The sequence below is a fragment of the Parambassis ranga genome, chromosome 2 (genome assembly GCF_900634625.1).
Source record: "Parambassis ranga chromosome 2, fParRan2.1, whole genome shotgun sequence".
Classification (NCBI taxonomy): Eukaryota; Metazoa; Chordata; class Actinopteri; family Ambassidae; genus Parambassis; species Parambassis ranga.
The window spans coordinates 32902098-32921330 of NC_041023.1; the positions used below are offsets into that span (position 1 = coordinate 32902098).

Consider the following 19233-nt stretch of genomic DNA (forward strand, 5'->3'; position numbering starts at 1 on the left):
GCAAAGTGGGTTTGGATAGAAAGCAATTACTGAAGTAAAGACAAAGATAATTCCCTAATCTCCCCTGTTTGCTTTCATGAGAAGCAGCTTGCCTTTGCTTTGCATCCTCTCCTAATGCAGCCTCCATAATAAATTCTCTGTTGGGACTTTGGTTTCATTTCCCTGCACTCCGGCAAGCTAAGCCTGCCATCAGCTCATTATTGTTCAAACCGATGTGACACGGGCAGAAATGTGTCACTTCCACTGGTCTTATATCAAAATATATTTGTTCATATTACCCCTGAGATCAGGCTGTGTTTGTCAGGAATCCCAAAAAGCCGGGATGAAAAGAGAAAAGCATATTTATTGAAAAAGTAGATTAACAGAGAAGACAATGCCTCTAGCATGTTTAGATTCAATTAAGCTTTATTTGTGCGCAGAGCAGTGAACCCAGCTTAGTACATCAATAAACAGGAAAGCTTGGATGTGAACAGACTGTGAAAACAGTTGAATTTATCAAATGATGTCACGCAACCTCTTAGGCCGTGTTATAAAAATGTAAAAAATTGATCTTTGTTGCCTGACTTCGCATTAGTGTAGAGGCTGCTGTTGAGTTTTTCCTTATGGTGTGGTCTCATAATGATTTCCATGTGGATTTAAGCAGACACAGAGCAGCAGTAAAGTTTTATAAAATGTTCAAATATTATAATACAATTTATTAATAATCATGGGAGACGTTGCACTGCAACGGAGGTGCCTGCTGCTGAAACTCCCTCACACATGCTTCATGTGCAGCAGGTTGGCGCCTGTGTGTTTTATGAATAGGTAGCCATAATAATAAGCACAAAATCATTTTGAGACACACAGCAGCAACGTAAACGCATAATATATTTTGCTGATCGCTAACAGTGTACCATTCAATTACCTTAACAGAGACGGTTAAAAACAAATCCAACTCGACAGCGGGTTAGTGAGTGAGGAGATTACTTTGGTCCACGAATTAATAGAGAGAAAAGCAATTGTTTTCAAACTGATATGAGTAAATAAATAAATATAACTAAGGTTCCCTATTGAAACTCTCTCCACCCTGACTGATGTGATGATGTATTTGATGTACAGTCTCTGCTTTTATTGCTTTCATATGAAGCTGTATTTATTTTTACACAATAGACCCATTCATCTTGATTACTGGCTCTGCCTGGTTGCTGATGTCTTATGAAAGGCAGTGATTGTACCGCACTAAACACTTGTCAAAAGTCTATGACATCGAGCAATTTCTTTCATCTCTACCACTGAAATCAAACCTGTCTGACTAAAAGGGAACTTTACTTAAAGGGATCTAATCTGAGCCCATCCATACATGGTTAAAATGAACAGTGTTTATGCATTAACCTCCCAAAGTGACAGAAAAAAGGTGTATGAGTCTAGGTGGGAACTCAGTGTTGTTGCACAATGTTTTCTTAGAAACATACAAGTGTCTGCTTTTAACCCTGCATCTTTCCCTAAAACCCATCAAGTAGGGATGTCAACACACAAATAATATTCAAGAAATGGGCAAAAAGTAAGTAAACTATGTGTACTATGTTTTAATAATATGTTAACAAAGATATATATATATAAAGCAAAAATAAATAGCTAGGTACTATCGGTAATAGTTGGGACTGATGCTTTTTCTTCAACTCTTTTCTTCGAGTTTTAGCATCTTTCAGCTTATTGTTTTGACTCATCCTGCAGCCTGTTGTTAAGGTCACTGTATACAACCTCCCCATCAACAGACAATGGTAAGTTTTGCCACTAAAAAGCCATACATGGATTGGCGGAGACCAAAACAGCCAAGATGAGAAACAGCAACAACAGGTTTGCTGTCGAGCCAATGAACACACGCATACACACCATACGACTATTCCATGATTCTGACAGCTTGAAAACTACTGTGGACTGTCTACTTCATACTTTGTGGTCATAATTATGTGGCAATAATTTCCATTATCTAGAAAATTCTAGTTAATAACCTTGACCACATTCCTATATTCTCCATAAAGAAGCTAGCAAACTATCCAACACCACTAATCCTTTCTCCAGAATTAGTGATGAAATGACCCTCATTGATTTTACTTTAAGCTTGACAGCCTTAGAATAAAACACATGTTCAGTGGCTCTGTGATACAGAAATGTCATGTAGGTGCAGATAAAGTGATTTACTGCTCAGTGTAGCCTCCATCACTCAGTGTCCAGACATGCCCTTTGTTTTTGTAAGGTTACATCTGACTCTGCTCACTGTTCCCTGGAATGAGAATTGTTATGAACAAGCTTTCCAAAGAAATCAATGTGTTCAATACAGTGCAGTATGAAGTTGCTCATGAAGAATGGCAAAGTAATGGCTGACAGAATTGGCCTGCAATATTGCCACAATATTGCTTCTCCATCATAATTGCTGCCCCAACACATCCATTTTCCACTTCACTTTCTCTTGTCTCCGACCTTCTCCTCCACTCTCCCCCTCCTCTCTCCCCTCTCCACATCTTAGTAATCAGAGCTCATTGACAGAGGGACTGACAACACATCAGCATCACATTTTTGAACTTGTTTCAAAAGATAAAGTGGGAATTCAAGGTATATATCATTCCTACCTACACCTTGATGTACCAACAATACAAAAGTCAATCCTGCACAATAGCAGTATTTTGTATTGTAGAAATCTGACTTGACATGGACGAAAATATAAGCAAGTCAGCAAAGGATAAACTTTTCTTCTTCTCTTGTTACATTTAACCTATTTATTGATAAAACATACAGTATGTTATATTCATTATTATCTATTTATTATTAGATGCAGTTAAGTTGCCTTTATATACGAAGCAACATTATTGCATATAAAGTGTATCTATACAGTCAAATCTTGACGGTTTTCTCAGGGGACCAGTATGGAGGTGGTGACTCTGCTGTGATCTATAATAATCCTGATATCATTATCAGTTTTTTGACCACTCGGCACCTTTAGAAATATGCCATGTTTAAAGTGCATATAAGTTTGTGTGTGTGTGTGTGAGAGAAAGCAAAATATAGAGGAAGGATGGAAGGGTTATACACACTATAATCACCGTTATGTCTGAGGTGAGAGGAAAAAGGGAAGTGAGAAATGTTGTTTCCATGGTAACCAGTGAACCATTGTTTTTCCAGGTGATAATACACACACACACACAAGCACACACACATCATGTCATCATGTTTGCAGGAGTCATAAGTATAAGTCATAAGTATAGCCACTGACCACTTAGAAGGGCCAGTCACAGTGGAATAAGGTTAATTATGAGGTTTGAGGACTGAACCAGTTTTTCCTGTGAGAGTCTCCAGGTTGAGAATAACAGCAGACTGAATGAGTGCTCTAAATGGCAAAAATACATATGAAGGTACCAAGGTGCAATCTGAAAATGAAATGAATGCTAAAGCGCCAAAAATTTGCATACTTAAGGAGGTGGCTGCTTTTAGTGACAGGTTGGTGGATAACATCAGTGTTCACTAGCAGCGTCACCCACTCTCCTTAGCCCCACTAAAGTTTCAACTCTTTAAACAGCTTTAAATTAGCAATTAATCAGAAAAATTTGATGTAAGAAGATTGACAACAACCTAGTATTAACAAAAGACTTCAAAAAATAGTGTGCAGTGGAGTAGAGTAGTAAGATCCGAGGTGTCATTAGCAATTTTGCATATTTTTGACCAAGGCAAGTAGCAGGTGATCGCTGTTGAACCCTGTTTGCCTTACTTACTTAGAGGAAGTGATTGATGTCACCTGATCATGACTAAACTTTTTCCAACTGTTAATTCTCTATCTGTCTGCCTACCAGTCCTTTTCCCCTTTTCATCTGTCTGGTCGCTAGGCAACAGCTGGTATACAGGTCATATGTCCTGCATATAATTGCAAATGTACTAGCAGTGCAGCCATGAAATGACGAGGCACGGATGGTGGTCACATATTAAAAGGTTCCTAAATTTGGAGTGAGAAGTGAGCAACCTTAAGGAAAAAGAAGCTTTAAAAAGGAAACTGCAGGAGCTGAAAGAAAACAACTACAACCACAGTGAAAGAGAGATACAGGAGCAATGTGTGTGTGTGCAGTTCTACAGAGAGGTGGAAGCAGCAGTCACATTACTCTGTGTCATTGTCTGCTGCTGTTGTGTCATTTCATCCTCACCAGAACCCAATGAAAGATGCTATTGAGAAAATAATGGCAATATCTCTACAAACCCGAGTGAAACAACAGCATCTCTAATGGCCTGGACAAGGTCCATGACTCTAGTCTCACAAATGTTAACCACTGGCTACAAGGTAACAAGCAGGGAGTGTGCTGTGCCTCCATGCTGTGAGTCTGCTCGTACACAGTAACTGATGATGGCAGCGGAGATACATTGAAGGGGAGGAATGAACATGAAACTGCTGGACACACACTGAGTCCCACAAGAGGGACACTCCGCTGCCTGTGTCAGTGTCTGCTTTCATACATCAGTGTGTGATTATTTGTGAGTGTCTGTGTGATCTTCACTTCAGACCCAGGGGATTTATGGATGCCGCTCTTTATAGAGACATAATGTTCTGTGATGTTTTATTTTTTACTCACTCTCCCCTCCTTCTACATCCCCTACAGCCTTAAGACAAGCTGAGGTCAAGTCTCTCCACTTTTCAGCCATATTAGTAAAGCCCCCATGTACTCTAAGACAAGGTCCCTATCTAAATTACAGGGTAGGTTGGTCTTAACTGGAATTTCAAATGTAACACAGACATAAACATGCGTTCATACAGGCTCTACTATGGATCTGCAAGGTTGTCACAACTTGTCTATTACAGCTAACAACCAAGCAAACTGTTTCTTGTTGACGTCACTGCTGTTGTCATCGTAACTGCTGGTCATTGCTTGTGGTAAGATTCATCATGCTGATGAAACTGCATTCGGATTCACATCCTTGCAGCAATTTCTACACCTTATTTCCTGTGTTAGAGTAATGCCTCCCTTCTTTCACACATCCCAAAAAACAGATGGCAGATAAAGGCTATGATAAAAGTGAGTAAATGCTGTTGAGGGTGAGGGTTTGTGTTTTGGTGGTTTTGAGCAAGGACTGAAAAGAGATCAGAGGTAGGGTAAAAATTTGCAAGATCAGACTGGAGGCTGCTGCTTGCCGTCATTTCAGATGTTACATTTCTTGACGTCACAATGCTAAGTTAATAAAGCTCAATTCTGACAGCCTGGTTCAATAGTGTCTGCACATACTGGGAAAGCTTGATATCAAACAGCAACAACCATGTGGTTGAGCAAAGGTCAGCTCGCAGAATAACTGACCATGTAAAAGGAAGTATTTTCTATCGGCTTCCTCACTGCATGGGCTTTTCTAACAGAGATCTGTGCTGATTGACTCACCTTGTTGAAAGCTGAAATGACACAATGTTGATCACAGCAATCTCAGTGTGGCTCTCAAAAGTGAAACTATTTTTAAAAGTACAAGTATTTTAAAGCATACAACAACTACAATGCCCAGGAAGTGAAGAAACGCTGACAGTCAAAGGACAAAAACTCCACCCACAGAAACTCAAACCATGTTAACACAAACGTCAGAGAAACGACGCCACATTGCTGCTCACACTGTTTGATTGACAGGTCACTACCATCGCTCTAGGAGTCAAAAGGGAAAGCAATTGAGCGACTGAACGTTGAGGAAGGACTTCATCGTGCAGCAGCAGGAGACAATACACAGTCTAATCAGCCTCATGGAGAAGGACATCAAAGTGACTGAGAAGGAGGCTGCTGCCTTCAAGGCTCAGGGTCCTGACTGTCAGATGTGAGGTTTTAACAATATGAGGCGAGGAATTAGCCAGAGTGCCTTAAATAAAAGGCTTTTGAAGGACTTCCAGAAGATATTTTGCAGTTTTTTGAGTTTACATTTTGCTTTAACACCTTTAAATCAAACCACTTTTCAAGATTCTGTATATATTAATCACAGATTTTATGGAGCATTTTGTTTTGCTGGTTTTTATGTGCTGAAAAATCTAACATTATACAATACATCAGCACTATACTTTCTAAAGAACTCATAACGTGATTGGATGAAGCATCTGTCAGTCACCGTCACCCAAAAAGTGACTTCAAGCTATTAGATCATTGAACCGTAGAAGAAGAAACACAATAGGCTGCTGAAGATCTCTGAAAGCTAATAGTTAGCAGTTAGCATGTCGGTAGATGATTTTTGCCATGCTGGAAATGCAAATATGCTAAAACAGAACATAGCTGCTTATGCTATTGTCCCCCACAGTGACACTATCACACCTAAAACCTGCATATAATTGCCAAAATTTCACACAAGACACTGAGTGGAACAAATCATGACCGCTGGTCTGGCTGCAAGCACATCAATTAAATCCTGACAATATGGATTTGTGTCAATTTGTGAATCTTGCAAGAATCCTTCCTCACAAGTTAAGGTATCTGAAGAGAGACTAATAAATGATTATATCAAGTTAATTCCTGGACAACACTGAACTCTGTGGTCTATACTAATGCTGCATCCAGTGAAACGTTCTTTCAAATTTGTCCCCGTATGCTTGGACTTCGGTCTTTTCTTACTCAGTCATTACTTTATATGCAGGAACAGTGCTGTTCTTTTGTTTCTAATAGTCGGTTTCATCATGTTATCAGCAATATTTATCAGCAGCTGCATTGAGCTGTTAGATAAATGATGCCCCGTTTATTGTGAGGAAAACAATCACTCACTTTGCAGCAAGGAATCATATCACAGTTCAAATTATCACTGGCTGCTCTATTTATTAAAACATGACTTTGTTTATTATGTCTGCTCTGTGAAATAGTGTTTGCTGAAGTGTTAAACTGCACTTGCTATAACCACGAGTAACCTTTTGTTTTGCCAAATCATCCATGACAGAAACGTCATCTGTGCACTTAACACACACCCAACTGAAGTAAACAATGAAGTGAAATAACCAACTGCTGCACAAATAACAGTGCAGGTACCTTTTTTTAACAGATTATATAAAAACATAATCCCCTCACCTCCTCCGCTGTCCTTCTCCTCTTCCTCGATGCTATTCTTGATGCTGTCGTACTCCTCGTCTATGTTCTGGTTGCCTCGGATCTGACTGAGCACGCGGCGGGCCTTCTGGGTCAGCCCGCGCTGGATTAACCAGCGAGGGCTCTCCGGCAGAAAGAGGAATCCCATGAACTGGAGCACAGCAGGAAACACAGACAGACCCAACATGTACCTGGAGAAAAGAACACATGTAGTAAGACTCTAATTACAAGCAGAGAAAATAACCAAGAAGGATTTTTTTTGGTTGACCCGGGGAGGTGCCATACAGAGAATTCAACTGCTTGCATTTAGTTTAACTTGAGCTGCTAGGAAGGTGGTTCAGTTTATAAAAATGAATCACTAGGGAAGGTGCCAAAGCATTTACACTATAATTAGCATTTAACTTTAACCTTGAACATAAGACATAATAATAGGAGGCTTTACATGCAAAGCAACCTAATGTGTGTTTCAAGTACATTAACCTGGTTGATACAAGGAATTGGATGGATTTAATAACTGGTCCATATTGCTAAAGTGAACGATGTGAAAAATAATTTCCAAAGGGGTTGCTTTTTCTGCAAATGCAATGTGTACCAGGAAAGTAAAGAAAAGAGGAAGAGAGGTGAAGGAGGGAAGTAATAATGATCAGTTGTAAGAGACTGAAGAAAAGTCACTGTGCAAGCAGCTACGTCAAACAGAAATCATTCACACTGTAAACTTAATAATCTTGTATTATTATCGTGTATGAATCACACCAATCTAAGACTTTCTGAACGATCTCCGCTCTGTCCGTCAGAACTGCAGTGAATCCATTCAGTGAGGACAACCCTTATCTACAGTATCTCACAGCTCAATGTCAAATGCTCTGGAGGCAAAACGCCTGCATTTAGAGTGACAACAGGAAGACACACAAACAGAAGCAAAAAAAGCATGAAGGAGGTAACAGATAAAAGTACAAAAGTATCTTTCAGACATACAGTACAGCTGCTCGCTGTAAATGTTAGGGGCTGACCTGGGCATGTGTTGACATTTTGAATGAAGGTTTGAGACAGAACGACTTTTTCTGGCATTTGACATGATAAGAAGCCACAGAGAAGACTTGCTATTATGTCTGACTATATGACTGTCATATAAAGAGATTGTGGAGCTTTGAAAAGTATCTAACTTGTATTGCTATATGTGTAAAATGTAGTTCTGGCTGTCTGACCTCCATCCATCACGCCGCAGATAGCTGAAGGCTCCATCGATGAGGCTGGCAGTGAACTGTCCCCCGGTGATGAAGAGGGTGTTAACGGTCACTAGCTGGCCCCTGAGGTGGGGCGGAGAGGCCTCAGCGATGTACACAGGAACAGTCATGGAGGCGATACCTGCACGTAGGGAGAGAGGGGGAGGAGTCAGTCAAAGAGATCAGCTTTGACTTTTTGTGAATATTTACAGTTTACACCTGGAATTTTCCCTGGGATTGATAAAGTATTCCTGGTTCTGATAACTTTGATGAGACATTTCTGGCTGTATTTGTCTGTAAAATAAATATTAAAAATCCAGGGTTGAACACTTGGATTAGTTTTAGCACCTTTTAGCTCATTGTTTTGGTTTTAGGAAGTTTAGGCTAAAAAGCTCTATAGAAATGAAGTGACTAGCATTAAACACACAGCAGAGTGACAGGATTAGCAGAAACTACATAAGAGCTAAAAGAAAAGCTAATTCAGCCTGAACTCATCAAGTGGCCTGAAATGCTAACGTTGCAGCTGGATGTGAATGTTAGCTATAAATGCTAGCATGTCCACATCACTTCAGGCAACAATACATCGGTAAGATGTTCTGCTGAAAATGATATAAATGTCTTAACATAAATTCTCTCTTTTTTACTGAGGAGGACTGCAGTGATTGACATGAACAAATCAAGACTTTTAATAATAGGCTTGGGGAAAATAGGACAATGATTCCAGTAAATGTGCCCAGTATGTTTTCCTAAATTGAGTCACATTTTACTGATTTATAATGAATTATATTTACTTTGTCTCCATTCACTTTTTCTACAGGTATGCCTGCACCTGTTTCACAATAAAAGCCTTGTGAGAAAATGACAGGTTTCTGTCTATTTCTGATTTAAATGGATACACTAAGTGTTGACGGCATAATACAATAACGTCACAGTAAATTATGAGTAAGTAATGAGTTAGTAAATTATTTTTTATGTATTGTAAATAAAACAACAGTGTGATATTCACTCATTCTGATGTTACTGTTGTGGATAAAGTTTTTTTAAAAAAAACACATTTAAATTTAAAATTGTGACTGACACCACTTATGTCAGATTATAATTATTTAAATAAAGTCTGTTGACCTTATTGACATCAATGTCAATCATGTCATGTGGATGTAAGGTGAACCCATGCAGGAGACACAAACACCACAGCCCATCTCAGTGACAACCTCTCTGCTACCTTGATCTGGAAGACCTTCGGTCATACGTGCACATTGCGTATACACACTCACAACTGCTCTCACAAATAGTCACACACACTTGTGTACTCACATAAACACAGAACAAACAGTCTGTGTTTACCCAGGATGTCTCTGACAAGGTGCCATGACACTGAAGCTTTCTGCAGCTGGCTCCTGATAAGCGCTATTAATAGTCTGCCACTGTTTTCTATGCAGCCCCCACCGCTCCGCTCCCTGCTGCCACCACCCTGCCCTAAACGACTACGTGGCTACCCGTTGCTATAGAAACCACTTGCAGCGCGCTGTCTCCAAGCGGGCACCACACTGTGGCAGCTCTGGGAAGACAAATCAATAGCAGAGAGAGGGGAGGATCTTTTGTTTTTTCTTCATTTTTTTTTTTCACCTCCGCGGACGGAGATCACCACCATCAAGTACACAACATGTCAGGAGAACACATTAAGTAGAAAGAAGAGAACTGAAGCTCCAAGCTCAAACTTCAAGTAAAAAGTCATGGTACAAAGCCATTCTGGGTGAGTGGAAAGGCGCTCGCCAAACGCTCCAGCCTGCTCTCAGTACTGACTCCTACATTTTTATTCAAAGCGGCTTCTTGTCCATGGAAACACACCCCAAGGATTTTGAGGCAAGACTTTATCTTCGTTATGGTTATAAAAAAAAGGATTATCATCTGATGGCGGAAACTAGAGATCCAGATCACTGCTAAAATCTAATCAACTGCTCTTTGGCACACAGCCAGTCTGCTAGGGCCAAGTTAATAGAAATGCATTCATAAGCTGCTGAAAAGACAGACAAGAAACCTCATACATAGCTTACAATAAGGTTAGCAATAGGTCTAATTCATTAGTAAGTGCAGTGTACTTTTTTTTTGTCATGTCCTCAGGTCGGTGCTCTCTTGACCTGGGTGTTGTCACAGATGCTGTACGTCTCCAAATGCATTAGTTTTAGTACAAGAATTGAACTTTAAGACTTTAATCCTGCTTTAGCATCTAGCTGACTTCGGCCATCATGCACGTACCTCTCTGGTGCACGCAGAGCAGGAAGAGAGTGACAACCAGCCAATACTCTGCGCAGGGTCCACCCGGAGGATTGGCTGATGTTTTTAGCATTTTATAGCTTCCACAGATGATTAATATTCTTCTTTTTAAAACGAAACTGCCGAACTAATTGGTTGCTATCGGATTGTAAAGAGAAGTTACACTAATTTAACAAAAAGTGCATCAGAATGTCCCCATCAAAATCTCCTACCCTACCTTTAATAGATAAATAATGTACTGTTCTTTTCGGTCATAATATAAGCTAACAGGTGGTTAGTGCAATCATGTGGAACTACAACACCCATGTGGTGCATCTGAACTATCTCAGAACATACAATTATTCTATTAGCAAGCAAATTAATAAGGCCTTTAACAACCACTAATAAAAATTCAACAGAGGCTGCTATATAAACACACAGATATATGCACAGATTTCCTACGTATCGCCACCCAAGCCCCGCCTGCTGCTACAGACGGCACATATGCCTGCTGGTAGGAAACTACAGCTGATGATGATACTGTTACTAGTGAGTATCATTTCCATTTCACATCCTGATACAGGTGGTGACAAATGGTGAAAATATGTTTGAGCCAATTAAATTCAATACATTACAGGCTAGCAGAAAGATTTAATACTGTACAGCCTTAGTCCATCAAGAGTGTTTTTGCAAATGCTGTTTTTCACAATAGCCTGTCCTCACCAGAAAATGGCAGGAAACTTTCATTAAGACATTTGAAGTACTTACTTAGGGTTAGCCATGAGAAATATTTGCTTTACATTAATCATTAAAGAGTTAAACATATATGATGAGGCTAACAAAGCCACCAAAGGCTGTGTTGTTTTGGAACAGATTACCAATAAACCTGTTATGTAAAGTATCCCTTTCTGTTAGAAAAGCAAGCAGATTTATGTGCTGCTCAAATATATTACATGAGCATTATTGCTTTAGAGCACATGTCCTGAATCATGAGGAACATTGTCAAACATTTGTATTCCTGTGAAGTTCTCTGTTGGAGCTGAAGCAGCACTGAAAACAAGCAAACTGATTCATTCTAAGGCTACGTTTCTACACTTGAATCTGAATCTCTTCTGCACATAGTCACACTGTGCTCCCTTTCTCCTTAATGAGTTCTTCATTCAGCACCATGGACAGCTCCCAATACACACTTATTTCTTCTCTCTCTCACACACACACACACACACACTCTAAACTCAACGTCTGGTCAGGCTCAGCCTCTGAGCAGCACAGCACACTTAAACAAAGGATCTGTCTGGTCTTGTGAAGGCGGCCTCAAGGCACGCAGAACAAAGCTTTGGACTGCTTCACTTGATCAGAGAGAGAGAGATACTTCACTACATTCTCTCTGTGAGCCACCACAGATACAGACAAACAGGACATTTTCTGGTGCTAAGTATCTGGTTGTGATGGAGGAAGCTAATTAGGGGCTAATAGAGGGTCCTTGATTATGCAGAGTGAAGAAAAGACAAAACTCCCCAAGATAAAAATGTTATTGACTTTCACATTGGTGATTTAATCCAGTGCTAAAAGCTGGAGAGGTTGTGCCCTTTGTTAATTAGATTCAGAAAAGTCTGCATAATTTCACTGAAATTACCTAAAGGGCCATGATGGATGAAGGTTTCTAACTTCTTCATTTCAGAGATTATCCCTACAGTATTCAGTGACTTGTGGAAATGCTAAAACAAAAAAAAAAACCAAATGTTTCTGAAAACTTGACATTTCACTAAAGCGATTTCCACATTCTAACAATAATATGTGCACAAACAAACTCCTCATTAAATCTGCACTTAGCTTCTGCCTAGTTAGGATGAGGACTGTGACTCAATTATATAAACCAACCAATTAATTAGCAAGCCTTCAGGTCATAATTAAATGTTATCACGGTGTAATTAACGGCACGGTTTTATGCAGACCTGTCTACTGTTTCCAAGGACAAAACAATTCAACATCCGCTGGAAAAATTAGCCAGAAAACATGATTATACACTCACTGTGAGAGTGACTGTGTGTGTGAGGGACTAGATCAAGGCCGCAGCCATCAATAGCTGGCGGCTAAAAAATAAAATACTTTTGGGATTTTTTTTTTAAACCTGTTAAATCTTGTTATTACCAAATTCGGAGAACACAAAGTACATTCTGCAAAGACTCTTCAGAGACTGGTAAGAGCTGCAGAGCAATTACACATAAAAAGTTTTTCAGTACACTTGTTTTGTATGCAATGCAAGCCTGTCTTCTCAACTGTCATTGACAATGGAGAATAAAGAGAAAAACATAGTTTTCCTAATTAGGATTTTTTTTTGGCCTAATTTGTAGTTTAAACTGTGGACATGTAAAACTGTATATATAACAATAGATCCCGTTTGTTGTATTTGAGAACACATCTTCTAGGTGTTGTTTTTCCAGATTGTGCCCGATAGTATTGGTGTTGTAGAAGTCTGTAAAAGGATGCTACCGAGCCAGCGCTAAAATCTCAAATTCTCAAACAAACAGCTACGTAGCCCTTAGCAGCTATATTTCTGGTATTTCTCAGGACTGGGTGATGCTGACCAATCATGTTGCAGCAGATTTTGGCTGCTTGCTGCTGAAAAGTCCATGTGAAGAGCAAAATAAGTAGAACACCCTATAACACACTGTTAGAAGGCAAGCTAATGCTCATGTCAAGCAAATACATTAATCAAAGCCACCTCAGTGGAGTAGCTGTAAGAATGACAGTTGGCAAGTGATCAGATGACAGTCAGTGAGGTTCCAGATTGGTGGACAGAAGATATTAGACCCCAAATTCATCTTAAACAACACCAGAAACACAACTCCAAACAAATATCCATGTTTCTCTAGACAAATCACTATTTGGTAACAGAGGTGGAAGATTGGTTAGAGTAAATTACTACACTTCCTCATAGTAATAATATTCAAGGTGGATCAAAAGAATTGATTTCTTCACTAAGATTGAAACATCTGTCTACAAATATCCTCAAAAGCTCTCAATTTCATTGAAATTGTCAATAAATTCTTATCAGTGCTGAAAGTCTGGATCAATACTGTCTGTCTGCTCAGACGAACAACAGCTCATATCACACAGTCACTGTTCTCAGGCAAAAGGTCAGCTCAAACTATTGCAAGTCAGGAGCACACACCACAGGCTCATGGGCAGAAACACAAGGAGGCAGAGCTCTGACAAACGGCTCTGATGACCTTTTTGGTGAGTTCGAAGCAATTGGCTTCCCTGAGAAGTGATGGTCATGTTAATGTGCAGGTGACTGGCTCGGGCCTGAAATAATTGTATGCATTGAAAAATGTTGGCTTATTGGCATCTCCAACAGCTAATTGCAGTGCCAGAATGTGTTTCATTATCTAGCAGGGCCTCATGTATGCTTGCTTAACAAAGATTGCAGCATGAGAAAATGTGGTGATGGCAGAAGGGGAGGGGCACTTCTAATGAACACTTATAATATAACATCTGAAATGACCTGTGTGATGAGCTTCCCTCCATTATTAGCAATCAGTGCCTGTTGTGCAAAAAACAGTGTGTAGCTGCTACAGGTGCTGTCTTCATGAGTTTATTGTTAAAAAGCAATATCATTTCCTCACCTATGGACTCGCATTTCAAAATAAAAAATAATGTCAAACTAAGTGAGCGCTAAGGATTTTACTGCAATTTCAGAGGTTTTCACGAATGGAATAAAAGCGTATGAGGACAAACATGTTGACCTGGATTACAGGTTTATATTTGAGATTAGTTTTATTGTCATGCTTTGGAAAATTGGTATAATTAAACCATTAGAACCATCTGTCTAATATCCTATGTTAACTACTCAGAATTACATGTTCAATTTATTTTAATCAGGCAAAGTGGCAGCCATGTGCTGTCATTAACAGAAACCTTGTCAAGCTTTTTTTAATTCTCTAAATGGTGCAGAGAATAAAATGTGTGGGGAATTATGTACTATAAAAATAAGCAAGAAGAAAAGAGCCTTTGCTCAAGATTTGTTTTGGTACGAGGAAAAGCTAATAGAGGTTTTATGAGCTCTTTGCAATGGTCTCACACAAAGTGCAGCTGAATACATCGGGGCTCATTTTCCACTCTTCACATGCTTTGCTGAAATATGTCTAAGGCAGGAAACAAGAGGCTTTAACTTAGTTTGACAAAGTTGTGCGAGGGCTGACTGCATCCCACAGTGGTGGGAGGAATGGTTTGTGACCATAGAACACTGTAGCAGTGCCATACCTCCCAATTACAGCATGTCACTCTGAGACCCTGAGTCCAGGAGTGGCAGCTCATGTAACATTTCAATCTTGGTATCTCTCACTATTTCACTGTACTAGTATTAGATGGTGTTCCTGGCAGTCACCTGACTCCAAACAGGGTTCTTGAAATCAAAAGCAACCTCACTGTCACATACAAAGCCTTGGTAATTTAAAAGGGTTAATATACTCTGCAAAACATACAGAGTAGTCACATAAAATGCAAATCATTTCAGCTGGTGGAAAAATTAGCATACTCTGCATGTTCCCACTGCCAGACAAACAAAAACATATATCCTCATTGCAGTGTGGGTAGTCTGTGATCACACAACAAGGATCTAAATCACAGCTTAGCTGCATTAACAATGCTTCAAATATGACTGTGAAGTCTTTGACCTGGCTTAAGAATGCAGCTTTTCCTCCTAATGGTGTGCAGTTCCTCCACCTATCACTGAGAGGAGCACTTACCACTCTCAAAGGAAGTTTTAACAGCCCTTGCCATAGAGGATGTAGTTGGTGGGCAACAGTAGCCACTATAAATAATGCTGCACATTGAATCCTGATCAAAAGGAGTGCTAGGGGAAAATTAATCATATAGAAAGGAAGGAAGGCGGATGTGCAACGCGCAGCCAATCAGATAAAAGCAACATCAGTGTCTAATGAAGGCGACCATAGTGACACTACAAGTCTCCTGTGTGCTTTGTCTTTTCTTCCTTTTGGGCGTGCTGTCTCACAATGAGTTTTCCCTTTATTACTTAATGGTACCCAACCAAATCTAATAATAATCATCACAATGATGCTGATTAACAGCAAGATGTCTAACAGCCCATGGCATGAAGCTGGAGCAGGCAGAAGGCCATGCTGTGTAATTAGAAGCTGTGAGTAATTGCAAACATCAGGGAGAGTAGAGAGAGCAACAAGCCAAACCAGAAAAGCTTCAAGAAGTGTGACATCTGAACACTAAAGCAGGGGCAAAGCAAAAAGTGTTTGCTGGTTTCCAGTTTTAAAGTTTCTTTCCTGCTCAGTTGAACAAAGTATAAACCTGGTATCGTTTAGCCTAAGGAACAGGGTGTGCTCAACACGTCTTACCCAGCCCCACTCCGACAATCAGCCTCCCAGCCAGCAGCACCTCTTTCCCGGGTGCCGTGCTCAGAACGATTCCCCCGACGGTGAAGAAGAAACTGGCGAGCAGTATGCACACTCTGCGCCCGAACAGCCCGTTGAGGAAGCCGCCCAGCAGGGCAGACAGGGCGGCCGCGGCCACAGTACTTGATATGAGCACCTCCTGCCACAGTGCGCTTAGGTGCAGCTCCTTCTTCAGCAGGAGCATCGCCCCAGAGATCACCCCGGAGTCGTAGCCAAAGAGGAAGCCCCCCAGGGCGGAGAAGACGGCCAGGATGTAGACGAAACCGGGCGTGACATCTTGCTGGAACTGCTTGCGGGCAGCCCTTTCTAAGTCCCCGGTGCTGGTGGACGAGGAGGAGGCTGCTCCTGCTGCAGCTGGGGCACCGGCGGTGGAAGCTCCGGCGGCGGCGCCCTGGCTGCTGATGCTGGCGTTGGACGGAGCTTTGATGAGACTCCGCTCACCTCCGTCGTTCACTTTCTTCCAGCGCTCGCCCATAAGGTTGCTCATACTCCGGAGGTTGTAGTCATGGTCGACCAGCTTTCGCGACATATGGGAAATACAACACAGGACAGGGCTGCAGAGTTGTATTTGATGCTTCTAAAAAGAAAACAAAAACACACTCACCCACTTAATTAAATAACCCCCTTCTGCGTGGAGTCAAATCCACGTTAGTTATCCAAAAAAATCACTTTCAAATGCTGCTGGATAAAGTTCATCTGCCGTGTGTTTATCAACGCATCGCATCCCCGTGGTCCTGATGGGAGAGTTGGGAAGAGAGTGGGGAGGAAAGGTAAGATAGGAGGAGTGTAGTGGAGCAGTTCGTCACAACCAGCGTCGGCATGACGCAAAGAAATGTTGTTTTGGAAGCGTGGACTGAAGAGAGCGGAGCATTCATGATAAAACACTGTACACAAGAAAAAGCGCACAGTTAGAGGTCCATGGCTGCTGTTCAGTTGAAAGTGATGGACGACAAAAACATTTCATGTCTGGGGCAGACGCAACATCCAGTAAAGCCTAAAGATGAAATTACTTCAAAAAGGCTTGCTGCTCATGCAGCTTCAACAGGCTGGCCTGATTACTCTGGGAAAAGGCTCCCCCTACAGGAGTGACCTGAGTATTACAGGTCCATGTCACTGATGAGTTTATCATCTCCAGAGGCATCCATCCATCCATCCATCCATCCACTCCCATATAACCTGCTTTACTCAGCAGAGGGTCGCAGGGGGCTGGAGCCCATCCCAGCCATCAGTGGGTGAGGGGCGGGATACAACCTGTACAGGTTGCCAATCTATATCACAACAGTCATGCAGATGTAGTAAGGAAGTTTCATAACCAATTTCACCTTCAGATATCAGACATTTACAATACGCCCGCTGCATTTATAAAGATTAAAATCCAAGTATGATCTAGTAGAATTCACTTGTAGCTATTAGTTGTTATTATTAGCATAATAACACCTTTATGTCTCTAAAGTGAGATACAAGGGAGACAGTAGCCCAAAACACACAAACCAAAAACAAATTCAACAGAATGTTTTCATGGTGCATGGTCACTTCAATGGGGCTTGTAACGATCTGCAACCTTGCTAATAAATGGCACTAGATTCTGTTCACTGGTCCTTGAAATCTGTAGAAACCAAGGAAATAAAAACCACTTTTGGTGATTTGTTACTACAGTGCCACAAAAAAAATGTTCAGGTATAAGTTTTCCAAGCATTCCAACCAAGGTGGAAAGGATGACCCCCATTTCAACTTAAGTTCAAGTTACTTAACAAAATTATATTTACTTCTTAAATTGCTTGTTTTGCTCCAACAACAAGACAAGAATTTGATGATTAAATGCAAATTAAACCAACAAGTGTTTGTTTGAAAACGCATTTTTGCCATTGACTCTAAATAAACACCTCTCTGACCTTCTTCACTGTGTGCCTCCTCCACAATTGATTAAGCTTTAAAACAGAAAAAGTAATCCATGTGAACATGCTGCATGGATGCAGCCTGCAGACAGGACATGGTTAAAAGCATTCATGTGTAGAAAAGTGATCAATACGTTGTCAGCGGTGTCACACAACATGAAGAATGAATAAGTGTGCGGCCTGATAATTGCCTGAGATTGAGCCCATTAGAGAAGATGGGCAATAATGGAGCAGCGCTCCTAAACTGATTCATGGTGTCATGGTGACAAGTAATGTAGAAATGTCTCCATCTGATTTACTGGTAGGAATGTCAGTCAGTCTGTGGATTTGTCTAACATCAAAACTATTTGGTCAGGTTTAATAAAAAAAAAAAAACTAGCCATGGTGCAAAGCAAACATGTCCCATCTGTAACAAGTTTAATGGAGTCACAGACATTTACATGCACTGTTTATGAGGAGTTATTTCCTCCTTTAACCAGTCTATCATAATAGTTTGATCTGTTGAATGAAAACAATTACAAGAATACTACTAGAGAGGGTTAACATTGTCTGCTGTTGTTGTGTGTAGCAGAAACAGCACACGTGTGGACTTATCAAAAGTCAACTGTCAAAAATGCTCATTCTACAGTGCAATATGAAATAATAACAATAACAAAAACAATGGCTGCATTTCATTTAGGTTGGCGGGGCTTTGCTTTTGTACAGGAACAAAGCTGTAATGTTCATAGCTCTACCTGTAGTTGTAGTTTAACAGAATCCCAATTATCATTCTTTATCACACCTGTGTACTAACAGGTTATAGTGGAGGCTATTGAAATGTCAATTTTAGCTCATAAGGCTGGTACCTTGTAAAATTATAGACTGTGCTTAAAGACTTAAAAGACTTAAAACTATAATTTTCAGTGGCCTTAATTTCAAATCAATCAATCAGGCAAGACTGTGTGCACTTGCTGTATGTTCGCTTGTTGTGAAGCTCTTCTGATCCTTTGTGTCTGATTTATTTTCGACATATAATCTCAGTCAACTGTTGCTGAATGAAGGTGGGATCTCAGCTCACCACTTTTAATTTGAACAATCATCACTTTACATCTTTAAAAAATGTGTTGGTGGTGTTTTCCCCAAACTGAAAAATAGTTAACTACATCCTGGTTTATGCAGTCATTGTCCCTATTTATCTGCTTCATCCAAAAGTAAGCACCCTGTTTATACACAATACAAGACTTAATATTTCACCTATTATATGGGTTGGTGAAACTGGTATATGGCCTTTCTTTTGCTGTAGTCCTTTCTTTTACAGAAGATTAGTTTTGAAGGAGAGCAAGCTCAAGTTTCAAGATTTACCTCATCTTCTTCATTGAGCTAAAAATATCTCTTTTATACACAT

General features: G+C 40.4%; 1 protein-coding gene across 1 annotated transcript in view; it reads right to left on the reverse strand.

The window, feature by feature from the left end:
• slc2a13a (solute carrier family 2 member 13a) overlaps positions 1-16676 on the reverse strand; it is a 46597-nt gene extending 29921 nt beyond the window's left edge. The window contains exons 1-3 of the mRNA XM_028399316.1: positions 15898-16676; positions 8255-8414; positions 7032-7240 (exon numbers count right to left, since the gene is read on the reverse strand). Coding sequence (XP_028255117.1) covers positions 7032-7240; positions 8255-8414; positions 15898-16483 — 955 coding nt within the window. The 5' untranslated portion in view covers positions 16484-16676. The remainder of the gene's footprint in view (positions 1-7031; positions 7241-8254; positions 8415-15897) is intronic.
• Between the last annotated feature and the right edge of the window lie 2557 nt (positions 16677-19233).